Genomic DNA, 18,405 nt, shown 5'->3' on the forward strand with positions numbered 1-18,405 from the left:
CTGTCTCTGACCATTTTCCTTTTCTCCCCTCCTATGTTGATTAAAGTCTTCACTTTTGTGGCATTTCTGATCCCTTATCTTTGAATAGTGCTTTATAGATCACAAAATACTTACACATACACTCTCTTGCCTGATCTTCTTTGCACCCACCCCCTCTGAGCAAGGTATCCTTGTCCCCATTTCAGAAGAAGACACTGAGGCCCAGAGAGGTCACCTGACTTGCTTAGGGACATAAAGTCTATTCATCAGCAAATTAGAGCCTCCACCCATATTTCCTGACTCCAGACCCATTACTTTCCGCCACTAAACCCACTTTCCATGAGTCAGAAAGTAAATGCAATCAGTGATTCATTCCTTATCTAATATTTATTGCTCATCCATGGTATAACAGGCAGTGTTCCAGGCGCGAGGATGCAGCTGAGAATAAATCTCTTGCCCTCATTACAGTCTAGTTTGTGGCAGATAATAAATAAGCAATGATATAATACCAGAGTGACAACTGCTATGCCAAAAAATAAAACAGAATATGAAGACAGAGTAAATGGGGCTCACAGGGAATATGGGGCTGGATGAATGAAATGAAGGAAGGAGCCACAGGAAGGACTGGGAGAGAAGCATCCCAGGGGGAAGGAGCAGCATGTACAAAGCCCGAGGCAGGAAAGAACTTGGCAGATTCTAAGAACAACTGAAGGACTCTGTGACTGCAGTGGCCCAGCAGAGGGGAGAATGGTGGCAGATGAGATAGAAGAGTGGGCGGGGGAACATGTTAAGGGAGATCGAAGGGGAAAGTTTGAGGAAAGAAGGAAAGTCTAACCCTCGGAAGTTTGCTTCCCTTTTAAGTAAGAAGAACCTGTGTGTTGATGGACACCGGGTTTTAACACATCTCCCTCTATTTGCTCGTCTCTTTCACAGGCCTACAGGTTTTCCCAGCTTCCTGAAATGGTCATGGGCTCTCCCCCTCCACCTGTGCCTCCACGGACTGGCCCAGTGGCTGTCGCTTCTCTCAGGCGGTAACACATTCCTTTCTTTGCCTTATTTGGAATATTTGCAGAGGATTTGGTCCTGTGTGCCCCGCCCTGACAGATTTCCTTCCTGCCCTGCCCCATTCAGGGTGCATCACCCGTACAGACAACCATGTGCCTGGGACACCCCAAGTACCATGAAGGAAGGAAGTGGGGGGCCACAGAGGGTTGACCTACTTTCTTACCATTGAAAACTGAAAGTCCTGTAGAACCCACAATTGAAAAAACCCAAGGTCAACTGCCCCATACCTTGACCTTGAACATCTAAAAATTACTCCACCTTGGGCCGTCACAACAGCTGCCTCAAGTCTGGGCACCTCCTGCCAGGTGTGTGCACCCAGAAGGCCCTTTGTTATTGAGGGGTAGTGTCCGAGAGGCCGGGGTGCAGCACGTCTAGCCTCCTGCCCTAACTCTTGACTTCCAAGATGGAGAGGATGAAAGCACACGAACTTGGATAGGTCAGCTGTGAAACATATATCCAGCATTCTCTTTGCTCTGTAATAATATAAAAAGCACATGTTTTAAAAAAAAAGATAGACAAGAAACAACAGCCAAGAGCCCTGGGGGAGGTTGGAATAGTCATCATGTCCAAGGCCAGGAGAGACAACCGTGCCCTGGGGCCTGTACGGGCCACTGCCCTGGCCCTCCTACCATAGCTTCCTCCAACATGCTAATCATACACTATTTGTGGGCCACAGGTCTGAACTTTGTCAAAATGGTGAAAAGAAATGAGTTCTCCTCAGAAACGACCTGCCTTCACTTCCAGCAGTTTAGGATGCCGAGCTGTGTGTAGACACCACCCTTTGACCCCAGTCAAGCTCAGGGAGGGATGGGAGGCAGCGGATCAGGGTTCCACCCTAACCTGCCAGTAACGTGCTGTGTAACTCCAGGCACATTGCGTCCCCTGTCTGGCTCCTGTTTCCTTATCTGTAAAGTGAGGGCAATGACCTAAATGACCTCAAAGGCTCTGGGAGTCCTCAAAGGTGGCCAAGTGTATAGAGCAGAAGCCAGGGGTTTTCCTAGGATGGTTTTCTAAAGGAGTAGCAGATGCCTGGAAAGAGCCTGTGGGAAGCCAGGGCTGTGGGAGTGAGCAAATGGGAGAAGGAGGGACGGAGAAAGGAAGGGAGACCCTACACTGCTGAGCCCCCAGCAGCCCACCCTGATGTGTAGTTTAATCCTCACAGCCTGTGTTTGACCCTCCCTGGGGAACAGTTGCTCCTGGGGGTTCTGGATTGGAGGAGCTTTTCAATCAGTCGTTTGAGCTATGTTTGCTGAAGGCCAGCACCTATTTCTTTCTTTCTTTCTTTTTTTTTTTTTTTTTTGCGGTACGCAGGCCTCTCACTGTTGTGGCCTCTCCCGTTGCGGAGCACAGGCTCCGGAAGCGCAGGCTCAGCGGCCATGGCTCACGGGCCCAGCCGCTCCGCGGCATGTGGGATCCTCCCGGACCGGGGCGCGAGCCCGTGTCCCCTGCATCGGCAGGCGGACTCTCAACCACTGCGCCACCAGGGAAGCCCCAGCACCTATTTCTTATTTCTTATCTCAACCACCAATCTCCTCTCATGTCCTTCTGCACCGTCTGCCATCCTTGCCAAATATCAGGAGGTCACTGCCCTCCTTATGAACCCAGAGGGTTAGACCAGGGAAGAACCTTTGAGATGGAGGCATCCTCCCCTTTCATTTTACAGATGAGGAACTGGGGCTCAGAGACAGGAGGCAGCCAGAACCCAGGCTCCCGATGCGCTCCCTTACCGCGCCTCTATTCTGCTCTTAGTATGACAGCCTGCCTCTGCTTAGAGGGTGGCCCTGTGGGCTGGCAGCCTTTGCCTCCCTCCACTTTAATTTTAGGAGAGCCCGAAGTGCCTCTACCACAGGGAAGACAGAGACTGGCTACAGCAGTCACCCCAGCCCCCTCTTCTTACATGGCTTTCTGAGCCATAAGTGAAGAGAAGTGTTAAATGCGCCAGATTCTCTGCTTGCCTGTGGAACTTAAAAAAAAAAAAAAAAAAGTGTTCTCTCATTCATAATGCCAGAAAGTACTAGGCTCCTGCTTCCGGGAGCAGCCTGAGCTTCCCAGAGCCTAGGGCTTCTTGCTTCCTGCCAGTAGCAGCAGGGAACGCGGTCCCCGCAGCCCTCCAGGGTCTCGTCCCGGTGTCAGGAGGGGGAGTGGCGGCGCACTCCAGACGGAGCCTTCCCATTGGCTGCCGATGATGTCATCACCTGCCAGGTCGACCATCCCCAGCTAAGACCCAGCGCTATTTCTTGGCTCATTTTTATGTGGAAATTAAGTGTTCTACTCCCCAGAGACATGAGAGTCACCCTCAGGGGAGCACTGACCTTGACTATCTAAAAATGACTCCAGCTCGGGCCACCGCGACGGCTGCTCCAGGTCTGGGCGTGTAGGCCCCCGTTGTTATTCGGGGGCAAGCCCAGGCCTGAGGACCCCGCCGTCGTGGGGCTTGGAGGCCGAAGCCATCCCCCGGCCGTGATCTGCCCCGCGAGCCCCGCCTCGCCCGGCCGGCCGCGGTCCCTGGAGACGGCTAAGGCGGCCCCTCTCCACCCGCAGGTCCACCTCGGATGTTGGGAGCAAGACCAGGATGGCCGAGTCCGCGGGGCCTGAGCCCGCCCAGCTGCACGACAGCGCCTCCTTCGCGCAGGTGTCCCGAGGCCCTGTGTCTGTGGCACAGTTGGATCAGTCGGCTTTAAATTACTCAGGTGGGCAAGAGGAGAAAGGCCTGGAAGAAGCCCGCGCCCTGCGCCAGCCCCCGCGCTGTGCACTTTGTCCTCCCCGCTCTCCACCTTCTACCCGCCACCGTCAGGAATCAAAGCAACTGTATTTCTGGATCCCCTCTGGACTTAAGTAGCCCTGGCTAGAAGAGCTACTGCTTTTATTTCTTAAAAAGATCTGAACTCTGACAAAATATTAAGATAGGTTACGGTCAGGGTGGATGTTCACATTTTGCCAGACATAAGGCCTTCTAAAAAATGATTATATATATATCTTTAAAGCGTTCCAGATACAACTATCCACTCCCAACTCATTCCCCTTCTCCCCAGAGGTAATCACAGTCTTTAAGTCATGGGCTTTCACTACGTATGTATATCTATACAATGGTATAAGTTAATGCTTTGTATATTTTAAATTTACATAAGTGACGTTAAGCTATACCTTTCCTTTTGCACTTTGTTTTCTTGGCTTAACATTGTTTTCAGAAGTTGTCCAGGTTGCTACACACATGTTGATCTAGTTCATTTGTTCACACTGCCATATGGTATTCCATTATGTGATATGCGACCATTTAGCCTATCCCCTAGTGAGAGACATATTGGTTGTTTCCAGTGTCTTGCTATTACAAACAATGTCAACGAACATGGAGGTTTGAACATGCCCCAATGGGTTTTGTCATTTATCCAAACCATACCTTTTAGGCTAAAACTGCAAACACTCGGTTGTCAACACTTACTAAAGCATACTGTGTCCAGAAATGCCACCAGTGAAATCTATTCCTTTAGGTTCCTCTTCTTGGCTCTTGAAAAATACCCATTCTCTTGGGAGGAAAACACCTGGCACCCCAGTAGGTCAGGGGTGTTGGGATGGGGATGGGGGAGTTGGTGAGGGCTCAGCAAGGACTGTTGAGCCATCACTTCTCTAGAAAGCTAGGTCTGAGTCCCAGCAGGTGATGCCTCCACTACTGTCTGGGCAGGTGAGCAGGGCTGGGGCTGCAGGTGGAGGTGTGATGCCTTCCCATCAGCCCTTCCCCCAAGGCCAGTGTCCTCCCATTTCCCAGCTTCCCCCAGCTTGTGCATATGTCAGCCCAGTGGGCGAGGTGCCTAATCTCGCCCGTCCATCTCCTCCATGCCAGGTAATACGGTGCCGGCAGTATTCGCCATTCCAGCTGCCAACAGACCCGGCTTCACCGGCTACTTCATCCCGACGCCTCCCTCGTCCTACAGGAACCAGGCCTGGATGTCTTATGCAGGAGAGAATGAGCTCCCGAGCCAGTGGGCTGATTCGGTGAGACCCTTGCTGATTCCCTCACAACTTTACCTGCTTGACACCCTTCAGGGAGAGAAGGGATGTGAGGCTGAGACTGAGTGTTTTGTTATCTCAGGCCCCCTCCCACCAACCAGGTGGCTAAAATCAGCTATTAGAGGAGACAGTGCGGGGAAGGGAGTGTGATGTCCTTTGACACAGGAGCCTTCAGTCAGATTCCACCTCTTTCCGGAGGGCGCCCTTAATCAAATACAGTTTTATAATAACTACCATTTTTTGAGTATTTTCTATGTGCCAGGCACTATATTAGATGTTCTATTTATGTTATCTTATTTAATCTTCATGAGACCTATCATGTAGGTATTATTCCCCTGATGTGTCCAGCAGTCAAACCTGCATCTTTCTGGCTCCAAAGCCTTTACTAAATTTGTTCCTTTCAGCTTTAAAATCCTGTGAAAAGTTTAGATGCAATACCAGAAAATGAAGTATTAGAAACCCAAGACTGAATTACTTTGCATGTAGATCTAAAGCTTTCTGCCCGTCTTCCAGCTGAAGACTGTCTTGGCATGGTCTCCTGGTTTCTTCCTTCATTATATTAGTAGGAGTTTATGGCACAGTGGACCTGGCCCAGCCTGGACCAAAGAGGGGCAGCAACCAGATGAACCTAGATATTCACACCCAAACCTGCGTCTGAGCCACCTGTCAAGCACTGCCAAGTGAAAAACAAAAAACAAGCAAACAAAAATAGCACAATGATGGCCTCTAGAATGAGTTGCCCCACTCCCTGTGTGAGATCATCCATCATGGATAAGAAAGGCAGGCTGTTTCCTAGGGCCCTGTGGTGCTGTGTGTCATTTTAGGGTTTGGTCTCAGCATTTGAAATACATCCTAGATTTAGGAAACACATTGACGCCTGTGTCATCTTTTCTCTCTGTCCAAACCCCTGGGGTCCATACTTTCTACCCCTACAGGTTCAATTCAACCTCAGCGTTGGTGTCTCTTCTTGTTGTAGTGATGCCACATTTAAACAACATCATCAGGGTAAAACTACCCTACGTATATTAATTTTCCTAATAATCAAAGCTATTCCTTTAATTTCCAGAATATTTAAAAATATATGCCACCTGAATTTTTAAATTCTGGAATGAATTACATCCTTCTCCCCTCCTTCTTTAAAAGGAAAACATAATTTAATTTGTCTTTAACAAATGATTCAGCGTCATTATTATGGCTCACTGTACTAAAATGACATTTGTCAGATGAGCTCTGACGGTTTGTAGGATTATTGTCCCTATGTCAGGCATCTCTAAACTATTATAATTTTTGGAATTATTATAAGGCTTAGTATGTTTTTTCTTTCTCTGACCTTGCTCCCGGCTCACACCTTGCTCAATTTCCCCACTTTCAGATATATACTCACCCTTAAATATGCTTTTCCTAATGCCCTGTTATCTGCAAATGAGGCATGTCTGAGCTCATTAGAGTTGTTTGTAGAGCTAGAGTAAATAGTCTCTGAGAGAGTAACTGGAGGGGTTCCCTACTGTTCAGTCTACAAATCTTAATGCGGGAGTGTATGGCATCTCTTTTGGTTGTTTGTGGGCCTTTTTTGCTTCCTTTGTCATGCTCAGCTCTTCTAAACAGCTGAACTCACCGGGTGTGAGTTGATCCGTTCAGAGGTTATTCACCTCCATAATTCCACTTGCAGTCTAAACATAATGTGTACTTTTCAGAAAGTAGTTGTTACTTGTGCTAATTAGACAGTGGACCTGCAGCTTTGTCAGCTCACCCTCTGCATGCAGGGTGCACTGGGTGCTTTGCAGGAGTCAGCAAAAGTATTTACAAAACCTTGTCCCTTGCCTTCAAGATACTTACAGATAATACTTAGCCAGGCTTATGGTGACATCCAGATACCTTTGGGTTCATGTTGCCTTAAAGATGAAGGAAAAGGAGCCCAGCAAATCAAAACTTAATCTTTTGGACATGATGACTTGATCACCATGCCACCCCCCAATTGTGAGGGAGTGCTAGTTTCCTATTAGTTGTTTTTAAGAGGAAAGTGATGGCTGCAGCCTAAATGGGTCTTTCCTGGAGCCCCATTACCACCTTCAGTTAAGCAGGGTGGCATGCCCATGTGTGGAGCACAGCAGCCAGGAAGCAAGCTGGGAGGTCAGGTGCTTTATTGAATTTGAAATTCAGCACAGGAGGCTCAGAGGGACCAGATGTCGGCTTGAGAAAGATACTCCAGTGGGGAAAATATTCACCCTCCACATCCATGTGAGAAGAAAAAAGCCCCCACCATCATTTGGATGTCTGACCTTCCTGATCCCAGGTATCCAGATATAAGGAGCTAACTTGTATAAAATCACCTGGACCTGGCTTGACAAATAGGTTTCATCCTTGGTGCTGGATGGAGAGGGATTGAGAGGGGGTTCCCAGGCTCATCAGGAAAGTGTGCTGTGATCAATAGGTGATGCCTGCCACAGGCACTGGCTAGGGAAGGAGTGGTGTTTGCCAGCCCTGGATTTTGGCCCACAAGGTGCGGTGGCTCCCGCCTGCATCTACTGTAAGGGAGGAAGAGTGTGTCCTCTCCTCATCTTCCCTGCCTCTGAGTATTACCCTGAGGCCACTCCAGTGGCGTCAGGTGTCCTGGCCTGTCCCAGCCACAAGCACCAAGTTGCTTAATGCTGCAGAACTGGGAGGTCTCAAGAGTTGGACACTGACCCTCAGCTCCAGCTGAACTTGAAATGCAGGGAAAGGGGACATGGCAGCTTCCTTCACAAACATACGGCACCACTTGGTCATCCTTCGGTGATTTTCAAATTGTGCCGCTCAGAACCCCAGGTCTGAGACACTCCCTACTGTGTACCATGCACAGTTCTGGGCACTGGTGCACAGTGGTAAGCAGGTGAGACACAGTTCTGCCTTCACAGTCAATGCCTGAGACACGCGATGGTATTGTGAGTGATAACTGTTATGCTAGACAAAGTGCATGGAAGGACCTTACAGGGAGCTCTCAGCTAATATAGGACTGGGGAAGGTCTCCCGGAAGAAAGGGAATTTGAGCTGAGACCTGACAGGCAAGTCCCATGTCCTGGCCTTAGCTCTCTGTTAGCCCCCAGTCACCTGTGCGTTCCCAGCTGTGTGGCCCAAGGGCTGGGACAGTCCGGCTCTGATTTTCCTCTAAGATGCAAGTGAAATATATTTGCTGCTTTGTCTTCCTTTACCAGATCTTGTAGGGAAATTAAAGCCCCAAACTTTGGGACATCCATCCCATCACTTCTTCCCTCACTTGGGTCCTTCCCGACTCTTACCTGGTCCCATTGAGGTAGCCTCAGAACTTATCTCCTCTCCACCTCCAGTGGGTCCACCTCCAGAGTGTCCTTCCTAAAATACAGACCTTTCCTCTGCCTGACACCCACTGGTAGCTCCCAGGCCAGGCCTTCTCCGGAGGGGTTGTCAGAACCTCTGGCAGGGACTGGAGAGGCCTGCTTTCCTGCTACACATTCGCCCATACAAAATTCTGAATCCTCACCCAACCCCTTCCCACTCCATCCTCACCAGCGCCCAAACAGACATCTCTGTAAAGAATGGAAACACACTCAATTCCTTAGAAGTGCCATAGAAAACTTTACTCCGTAGCCTGGCGTTCAGCAGCTTTTTGATCTGGCCCTGACTGCCTGTCTTCCTGAGCTCCCCTCATACCCCACACACCCTCTCTGGTCAGACCAAATCACTGAACCTCCCTGGGTGCACCTTCCTCTGTGTACCTCCAGGCCTCTGCATTGCTTTTCCCTCTGCCTGGAATGCCCCTCCCACCTTGTCTTCTGAAAAACAGCCTCTTCATCTTCCAGACTCAGCTAAGCTGCTCCTCCCAGAAAGCTGCCTGACTCCTTACATGTGTCCCATTCACGGTAGCACCCCATACCTACATCATCCATGGGCATTTATCTTGCAGTGTTGCAGTTAACATTATGGGATATAAAGGCCTTTTGTGGATTACCATGGAACAGCATCCCCTTTTATGACACTGCTTCTGTGGGAAAGTTGATCCTGAATTCCAGATCATTGCCCTGTCCTTATTACTATAAGTGTCCATATATGAAAGCATAGAACTGTGTATCTTCCACTTTTAATGAAAAGAGAAATTTTTTTCAAGAAGCCAAGATCATATTCCAGATCCAAGACAATATAGTGCAGTGACTAACTCCCAGCCTGGAGCTGCATCTCTCAGTGGCTTGTTAGCTGTGGCACCTTCAATTGAGGCACTGTTTGCTTCAGTTTCCTCTTTTGTAAAATAAGGGTAACAATACCTACCTCCTAGGTTGTTGTTCTGAGAATTAAATGAGACCACGATTGGAAAGCCCTTAGCACAGGGCTCATTCAATATTAGCTGTTATCATCAGTGATAAATCCCTGAGTCCTTTTTTTATAAAAATATATAATTAAAGTCTAATTTTTTGAACATCTTTATTGGAGTATAATTGCTTAACAATGTTGTGTTAGTTTATGCTGTATATCAAAGTGAATCAGCTATACGTATATATATATCCCCGTATCCCCATATCCCCTCCCTCTTGCATCTCCCTCCCACCCTCCCTATCTCACTCCTCTAGGTGGTCACAAAGCACTGAGCTGATCTCCCTGTGCTATGCAGCTGCTTCCCACTAGCTATCTGTTTTACATTGGGTAGTGTATATATGTCCATGCTACACTCTTACTTCGTCCCAGCTTACCCTTCCCCCTCCCTGGGTCCTCAAGTCCATTCTCTATGTCTGCATCTTTATTCCTGCCCTGCCCCTAGGTTCATCAGTACCGTTTTTTTATATTCCATATATATGCATTAGCATACAGTATTTGTTTTTCTCTTTCTGACTTACTTCACTCTGTATGACAGACTCTAGGTCCATCCACCTCACTACAAATAACTCAATTTCGTTTCGTTTTATGGCTGAATAATATTCCATTGTATATATGTGCCACATCTTCTTTATCCATTCATCTGTCGATGGACACTTAGGTGGCTTCCATGTCCTGGCTATTGTAAATAGTGCTGCAGTGAACATTGTGGTACCATGTCTCTTTTTGAATTATGGTTTTCTCAGGGTATATGCCCAGTAGTGGGATTGCTGGGTCGTATGGTAGTTCTATTTTTAGTGTTTTAAGGAACCTCCATACTGTTCTTCATAATGGCTGTATCAATTTACATTCCCACCAACAGTGCAAGAGGGTTCCCTTTTCTCCACACCCTCTCCAGCATTTATTGTTTCTAGATTTTTTGATGATGCATTCTGACCGGTGTGAGGTGATACCTCATTGTGGTTTTGATTTGCATTTCTCTAATGATTAATGATGTTGAGCATCCTTTCATGTGTTTGTTGGCAATCTGTATGTCTTCTTTGGCAAAATGTCTATTTAGGTCTTCTGCCCATTTTTGGATTAGGTTGTTTGTTTTTTTGATATTGAGCTGCATGAGCTGCTTGTATATTTTGGAGATTAATCCTTTGTCAGTTGCTTCATTTGCAAATATTTTCTCCCATTCTGAAGTTGGTCTTTTCATCTTGTTTATGGTTTCCTTCACTGTGCAAAAGCTTTTAGGTTTTATTACGTCCCATTTGTTTATTTTTGTTTTTATTTCCATTTCTCTAGGAGGTGGGTCAAAAAGGATCTTGCTGTGATTTATGTCATGGAGTGTTCTGTCTTTGTTTTCCCTCTGAGAGTTTTAGTGTCTGGCCTTACATTTAGGTCTTTAATCCATTTTGAGTTTATTTTTGTGTATGGTGTTAGGGAGTGTTCTAATTTCATTCTTTTACATGTAGCTGTCTAGTTTTCGCAGCACCACTTACTGAAGAGGCTGTCTTTGAACAGACTATCCTGTTCCATTGAGCTATATTTCTGTTTTTGTGCCAGTACCATACTGTCTTGATTACTGTAGCTTTGTAGTATAGTCTGAAGTCAGGGAACCTGATTCCTCCAGCTCCAGTTTTCTCTCTCAAGATTGCTTTGGCTATTCGGGGTCTTTTGTGTATCTATACAAATTGTGAAGTTTTTTATTCTAGTTCTGTGAAAAATGCCCTTGGTGGTTTGATGGGGATTGCATTGAATCTGTAGATTGCTTTGGGTAGTATAGTCATTTTCACAAGGTTGATTCTTCCAGTCCAAGAACATGGTATATCTCTCCATTTGTTTGTATCATCTTTAATTTCTTTCATCAGTGTCTTATAATTTTCTGCATACAGGTCTTTTGTCTCCTTAGGTAGGTTTCTTCCTAGGTATTTTATTCTATTTGTTGCAGTGGTAAATGGGAGTGTTTCCTTAATTTCTCTTTCAGATTTTTTGTCATTAGTGTATAGGAATGCAAGAGATTTCTATGCATTAATTTTGTATCCTGCAACTTTACCAGATTCATTGATTAGCTCTAGTAGTTTTCTGGTAATGTCTTTAGGATTCTCTATGTAGAGTATCGTGTCATCTGCAAACAGTGATAGTTTTACTTCTTCTTTTCTGATTTGGATTCCTTTTATTTCTTTTTCTTCTCTGATTGCTGTGACTAAAACTTCCAAAACTATGTTGAATAGTAGTGGTGAGAGTGGGCACCCTTGTCTTTTTCCTGATCTTAGTGGAAATGGTTTCAGTTTTTCACCATTGAGAATGATGTTAGCTGTGGGTTTGTCATATCTGGCCTTTATTATGTTGAGGTAAGTTCCCTCTATGCCTACTTTCTGCAGGGTTTTTATCATAAATCGGTGTTGAATTTTGTTGAAAGCTTTTTCTGCATCTATTGAGATGATCATATAGTTTTTATTCTTCAGTTTGTTAATATGGTGTATCACATTGATTGATTTGCGTATGTTGAAGAATCCTTGCATTCCTGGAATAAACCCCACTTGATCATGGTGTATGTCCTTTTAATGTGCTGTTGGATTCTATTTGCTAGTATTTTGTTGAGGATTTTTGCATCTATGTTCATCAGTGGTATTGGCCTGTAGTTTTCTTTTTTTGTGACATCTTCATCTGGTTTTGGTATCAGGGTGATGGTGGCCTCGTAGAATGAGTTTGGGAGTGTTCCTCCCTCTGCTATATTTTGGAAGAGTTTGAGAAGGATAGGTGTTAGCTCTTCTCTAAATGTTTGATAGAATTTATCTATGAAGCCATCTGGTTCTGGGCTTTTGTTTGTTGGAAGATTTTTAATCACAGTTTCAATTTCAGTGTTTGTGATTGGTCTGTTCATATTTTCTATTTCTTCCTGGTTCAGTCTCAGAAGGTTGTACTTTTCTAAGAATTTGTCCATTTCTTCCAGGTTGTCCATTTTATTGGCATATAGCTACTTGTAGGAATCTCTCATGATCCTTTGTATTTCTGCAGTGTCAGTTGTTACTTCTCCTTTTTCATTTGTAATTCTGTTGGTTTTAGCCTTCTCCCTTTTTTCTTGATGAGTCTGGCTAATGGTTTATCAATTTTGTTTATCTTCTCAAAGAACCAGCTTTTAGTTTTATTGATCTTTGCTGTCATTTCCTTCATTTCTTTTTCATTTCTTTCTGATCTGATATTTATGACTTCTTTCCTTCTGCTAACTTTGGGGTTTTTTTGTTCTTCTTTTTCTTATTGCTTTAGGTGTAAGTTTATGTTGTTTATTTGAGATTTTTCTTGTTTCTTGAGGTAGGATCGTATTCCTATAAATTTTGCTCTCAGAACTGCTTTTTCTGCATCCCATAGGTTTTGGATCATCGGTTTTCATTGTCATTTGTTTCTAGGTATTTTTTGATTTCCTCTTTGATTCTTTCAGTGATCTCTTGGTTATTTAGTAGCATATTGTTTAGTCTCCATGTGTTTGTACTTTTTACAGTTTTTTTCCTGTAATTGATATCTAGTCTCATAATGTTGTGGTTGGAAACGATACTTGATACAATATCAATTTACTTAAATTTACCAAGGCTTGATTTGTGACCCAAGGTATGATCTGTCCTGGAGAATGTTCCATGAGCACTTGAGAATAAAGTGTATTCTGTTGTTTTTGGGTGGAATGTCCTATAAATATCAATTAAGTCCACCCTGTTTAATGTGTCATTTAAAGCTTGTGTTTCCTTATTTACTTTTTGGATCATCTGTCCATTGGTGAAAGTGGGGTGTTAAAGTCCCCTACTATTATTGTGTTACTGTCAGTTTCCCCCTTATGGCTGTTAGCATTTGCCTTATGTATTGAGGTGCTCCTATGTTGGGTGCATAAATATTTACAATTGTTATATCTTCTTCTTGGATTGATCCCTTGATCATTATATAGTGTCCTTCTTTGTCTCTTGTAATAGTCTTTATTTTAAAGTCTATTTTGTCTTATATGAGAATTGCTGCTCCAGCTTTCTTTTGATTTCCATTTGCATGGAATATCTTTTTCCATACCCTCACTTTCAGTCTGTTTGTGTCCCTAGGTCTGAAGTGGGTCTCTTGTAGACAGCATATATACAGGTCTTGTTTTTGTATCCATTCAGCCAGTCTACGTCTTTTGGTTGGAGCATTTAATCCATTTACGTTTAAGGTAGTTGTCGATATGTATGTTCCTATTACCATTTTATGAATCAATTTGGGTTTGTTATTATAGGTCTTTTCCTTCTCTTATGTTTCCTGCCTATAGAACTTCCTTTAGCATCTGTTGTAAAGCTGTTTTGGTGGTACTGAATTCTCTTAGCTTTTGCTTGTCTGTAAAACTTTTAATTTCTCTGTCGATTCTGAATGAGATCCTTGCTGGGTAGAGTAATCTTGGTGTATGTTTTTCCCTTTCATCACTTTAAATATGTCCTGCCACTCCCTTCTGGCCTGCAGAGTTTCTGCTGAATGATCAGCTGTTAACCTTATGGGGATTCCCTTGTATGTTATTTGTTGTTTTTCCCTTGCTGCTTTTAATATTTGTTCTTTGTATTTAATTTTTGATAGTTTGATTAATATGTGTCTTGGCGTGTTTCTCCTTGGATTTATCCTGTATGGGACTCTCTGTGTTTCCTGGACTTGATTGACTATTTCCTTTCCCATATTAAGGAAGTTTTCAACTGTAATCTCTTCAAGTATTTTCTCAGTCCCTTTCTTTTTCTCTTCTTCTTCTGGGACCCCTATAATTCAAATGTTGGTTCATTTAATGTTGTCCCACAGGTCTCTGAGACTGTCCTCAATTCTTGTCATTCTTTTTTCTTTATTCTGCTCTACGGTATTTATTTCCACTAGTTTATCTTCCAGGTCACTTATCCGTTCTTCTGCGTCAGTTATTCTACTATTGATTCCTTCTAGAGAGTTTTAAATTTCATTTATTGTGTTGTTCATCATTGTTTGTTTGCTCTTTTGTTCTTCTAGGTCCTTGTTACACCTTGTATTTTCTCCTTTCTATTTCCAAGATTTTGGATCATCTTTACTATCATTACTCTGAATTGTTTTTCAGGTAGACTGCCTATTTCTTCTTCATTTGTTTGGTCTGGTGGGTTTTTATCTTGCTCCTTCATCCGCTACATATTTCTCTGTCTTCTCATTTTGTTTAACTTACTGTGTTTGGGGTCTCCTTTTCGCAGGCTGCAGGTTCGTACTTCCCATTGTTTTTGGTGTCTGCCCCCAGTGGGTGAGGTTGGTTCAGTGGCTTGTGTAGGCTTCCCGGTGGAGGGACTGGTGCCAGTGTTCTGGTGGGTAGAGCTGTATCTTGTCCCTCTCGTGGGCATGGCTGCGTCCGGTGGTGTTTTTTGGGGTGTCTTTGAACTTAGTATGACTTTTGGCAGACTCTCTGTTAATGGGTGTGGTTGTGTTCCTGTCTTGCTAGTTGTTTGGCATCGGGTGTCCAGCACTGGAGCTTGCTGGCCATTGGGTGGAGCTGTGTCTTAGTGTTGAGTTGGAGATCTCTGGGAGAGCTCTCGCCGATTGATATTATGTGGGGCTGGGAGGTCTCCGGTGACCCAATGTCCTGAACTCGGCTCTCCCACCTCAGAGGCTCAGGCCTGATACCCAGCCAGAGCACCAAGACCCTGCCAGCCTCACGGCTCGGAAGAAAAGGAAGAGAAAAAAAGGGGAAAAAAACCCAACAAACAACAGATAGAACCCCAAACCAAATGGTAAAAGCAAAACTAAACAGAAAAAATCACAGAAAGAAACAAAAAACAACAACAAAATAGAAACAAACAGTCAGAACCCTAGGACAATGGTTAAAGCAAACCTAAACAGACAAAATCACACAAAGAAACTTACATATACACACTCACAAAAAGAGAAAAAGAGGAAAATATATTTTTTAATTTAAAAAATAATAAACATTTTAAAAAGAGAGCAACCAAACCAATAAAAAAAATCCACCAATGATGACAAGCACTAAAAACTAAACTAAGATAAACATAAAAATCAGAAACAAGTCAGATGCAGAAAGCAAACCCCAAGTCTACAGTTGCTCCCAAAGTCCACTGCCTCAATTTGGGGAACATTCATTGTCTATGCAGGTGTTCCACAGATGGAAGGTTTATCAAGTTGCTTGTGGGGATTTAATCCGCTGCTCCTGAGGCTGCTGGGAGAACTTTCCCTTTCTCTTCTTTGTTCGCACAGCCCCTGGGGTTCAGCTTTGGTTTTAGCCCCAGCCCTGAATGTAGGCCACCCTCAGGCGTCTGTTCCTGCCCAGACAGGAGGGGTTAAAGCAGCAGCTGATTAGAGCTCTCTTGCTCACTCAGGCTGGGGAGAGGAAGGGGTACAGAAGTCATAATTGTAATTCGGGGCGAGCCTGCAGTGGCAGAGGCCAACATGACATTGCAACAGCCTGAGGTATGCCATGTGTTCTCCTGGGCAAGTTGTCCCTGGATCTCAGGACCCTGGCAGTGGCAGGCTGCACAGGCTCCTGGGGGTGGTGGTGTGGGTAGTGACCTGTGCTTGCACACAGGATTCTTGGTGGCAGTGGTGGCAGCATTAGCATTTCATGCTTGTCTCGGGGGTGTGAGCTGATAGCTGTGGCTCGCACCTGTGTCTGGAGCTTGCTTAGGTGGTTCTCTGAATCCCCTCTCCTTGTGCACCCCGAAACAATGGTCTCTTGCCTTTTCGTCAGGTCCAGACATTTTCCCCTGACTCCCTCCCGGCTATCTGTGGCATACTAGCCCTCTTTAGGCTGTGTTCATGCAACCAACCCAAGTTCTCTCCTTGGGGTCTGACCTCTGAAGCCCGAGCCTCAGCTCCCAGCCCCTGCCCACCCCGGCGGGCGAGCAGACAAGCCTCTCGGGCTGGTGAGTGCCGTTCGGCACCGATCCTCTGTGCGGGAATCTCTCCGCTTTGCCCTCTGCAGCCCTGTTGCTGCGCTCTCTTCTGTGGCTCCGACGTTTCCCTCCCACCCACCCTCAGTCTCCGCCCGTGAAGGGGCTTCCTAGTGTGTGGAAACTTTTCCTCTTTCACGGCTCCCTCCCAGAGGTGCAGGTCCCATTCCTATTCTTTTGTCTCTGTTTTTCCTTTTTTCTTTTGCCCTACCCAGGTACGTGGGGAGTTTCTTGCCTTTTAGGAAGTCTGAGGTCTTCTGCCAGCGTTCAGTAGGTGTTCTGTAGGAGTTGTTCCACATGTAGATGTATTTCTGATGTATTTGTGGGGAGGAAGGTGATCTCCACGTCTTTCGGCTCCTCCATCTTGAAGGTCTCTCCCGCGAGTCCTTTGACATCCATAAAGAACAACACTTCTTTTGGCTAGATGGTGCTTATATTAAAAAGGTAGCCGGGTAGATTCAGATGTAGATTCAGGTATGTGCCCACTATTTGCATACTGTTTAAAACACGTATTTAATTCATCCAACCAGCAGATCCAGTGAGTCCAAACAGACTCCAGCTTTTGTATCTGCACAATGGTGCGTTGCCTTCATTTTCTTCTAAACCTCTTTCCTTGTCCTCAGTCCCCTCCTGCTTTGGTATCGAGTGCGTCCTATGACTTGAGCCGCTTCCTGACCCCAGGTCCTTGTCTTCTCTCCCAACATGCTTTGTAGGTCCCCCTCCCGGGGTACATCGAGGCTTACCCCCGGTCCCGGTATCAGCAGAACTCGCCCTCCAGGCTCCCTCGCCAGTACAGCCAGCCAGCCGGGCTGCACCCCAGCTTGGAGCAGGCCCCGCTGCCCTCCGCAGCAGCCTCACAGCAGAGCCTGACGGAGAACGACCCGTCCGACACGCCCCTGACCAACATCTCCACAGCAGCCCTGGTGAAGGCCATCCGGGAAGAGGTGGCCAAGCTGGCCAAGAAGCAGACGGACATGTTTGAGTTCCAGGTCTAATGCCTTCACCCACTTCCAGACTCTGAGGAAACAGTCTTTGGGTTTCTCCAGCCTGGCTTGATGGGTCTGGAGGCACAGACGATGTGGGAGTCTTTCTCACCCTCAGTTTCTAAAAAGGTGAACAGTGGGGCTTCTGGGGAACAGGAAACTCTTGAACAACTGGATGCTTGGCTTATTCAACTGATTGTATGTCAACAAGTCCCCATGTGGGACCATATGTTTGATACTCTGTTACATTAACTGTTTGAACTGCGGGTGTATTTCCCTACGGAGCCTTAGTCACGAGAGATGCTCACAAATCTGCAGGTTCCTGTCCAATGCCATATTTTAATAAATCACCAGAATGGGGAGAGCACAGCTCTATCTTCGGTGACCTCTGCATGTTAACTCTATTTCTGTGTTAAAGGCAATGCAGGCGTGTGATGGAGTCCCAGACTGTACTCTCTCTCATTCAGCCATGACTGTAATCGTTGCAATCACCTCCCATCTCCAAGGGAGACACTGACTCCAGCCAAGAAAGCTGAGTCCTTTTCTTTTAAAGGTTCATATTCAAAGTCAAATAAATTGGATGAAAATCAGTACTGTCAATGACTGCACCTATGAATAGTCCTGACTCTTTTCCCCCTGCAATTAATTCAACAAAGGCCAAGAAAGACAGAAGATGAGAGGGAATGGTGGATTCATGTTGACAGGTTTTTGAAAAGGTGTCATTTTGGACATAGAGTATTCTGCAAGTTGGGCTCTGGCTGGAAGAGAATTGGTGCTAAGAGCTTTTAAGGTCCTACAAAAGAAAAACAGGTTTTCTTTGCCCTGCAGTGAAGGTGGCCTGAGAACGAAGCTTCTCTCTTTTGGGGGACAATAGATACATCGACTTTTCCAAGGAAACCTCTGTCTCTTCAGCAATGATGTCCAGCATGTGCTGCCCAGTGATACAAAAGGAAATAGTCATTGATGCCTGTTAGAAGCAGGAACAGTGGACCCAGTCTCCCCAGGCTGCAGCCTCTGTTTATAGAAGCTTCTGAATGCAGAAAATCTGTTGATTTACATTTAAATGTAAATAACATTTTTAAAGGTGTATGGAGTTAGCCAGTCCCCTCCTGCACTCCTTCCCATAGTTAGTTAATAGACATAGGAGGACATTTGCC

General features: G+C 45.5%; 1 protein-coding gene across 2 annotated transcripts in view; it reads left to right on the forward strand.

The window, feature by feature from the left end:
• KIAA1549L (KIAA1549 like) overlaps positions 1-17,260 on the forward strand; it is a gene marked incomplete at both ends in the record, with an annotated part of 287,743 nt that extends 270,483 nt beyond the window's left edge. For both annotated transcript variants that reach the window (XM_081241354.1, XM_081241355.1), the window contains 4 exons: positions 913-1,010; positions 3,586-3,734; positions 4,883-5,034; positions 16,979-17,260. In XM_081241354.1, coding sequence (XP_081097480.1) covers positions 913-1,010; positions 3,586-3,734; positions 4,883-5,034; positions 16,979-17,260 — 681 coding nt within the window. The remainder of the gene's footprint in view (positions 1-912; positions 1,011-3,585; positions 3,735-4,882; positions 5,035-16,978) is intronic.
• Positions 17,261-18,405: the final 1,145 nt, after the last annotated feature.

This window comes from Mesoplodon bidens (genome assembly GCF_964165515.1).
Source record: "Mesoplodon bidens genome assembly, chromosome: 7".
Classification (NCBI taxonomy): Eukaryota; Metazoa; Chordata; class Mammalia; order Artiodactyla; family Ziphiidae; genus Mesoplodon; species Mesoplodon bidens.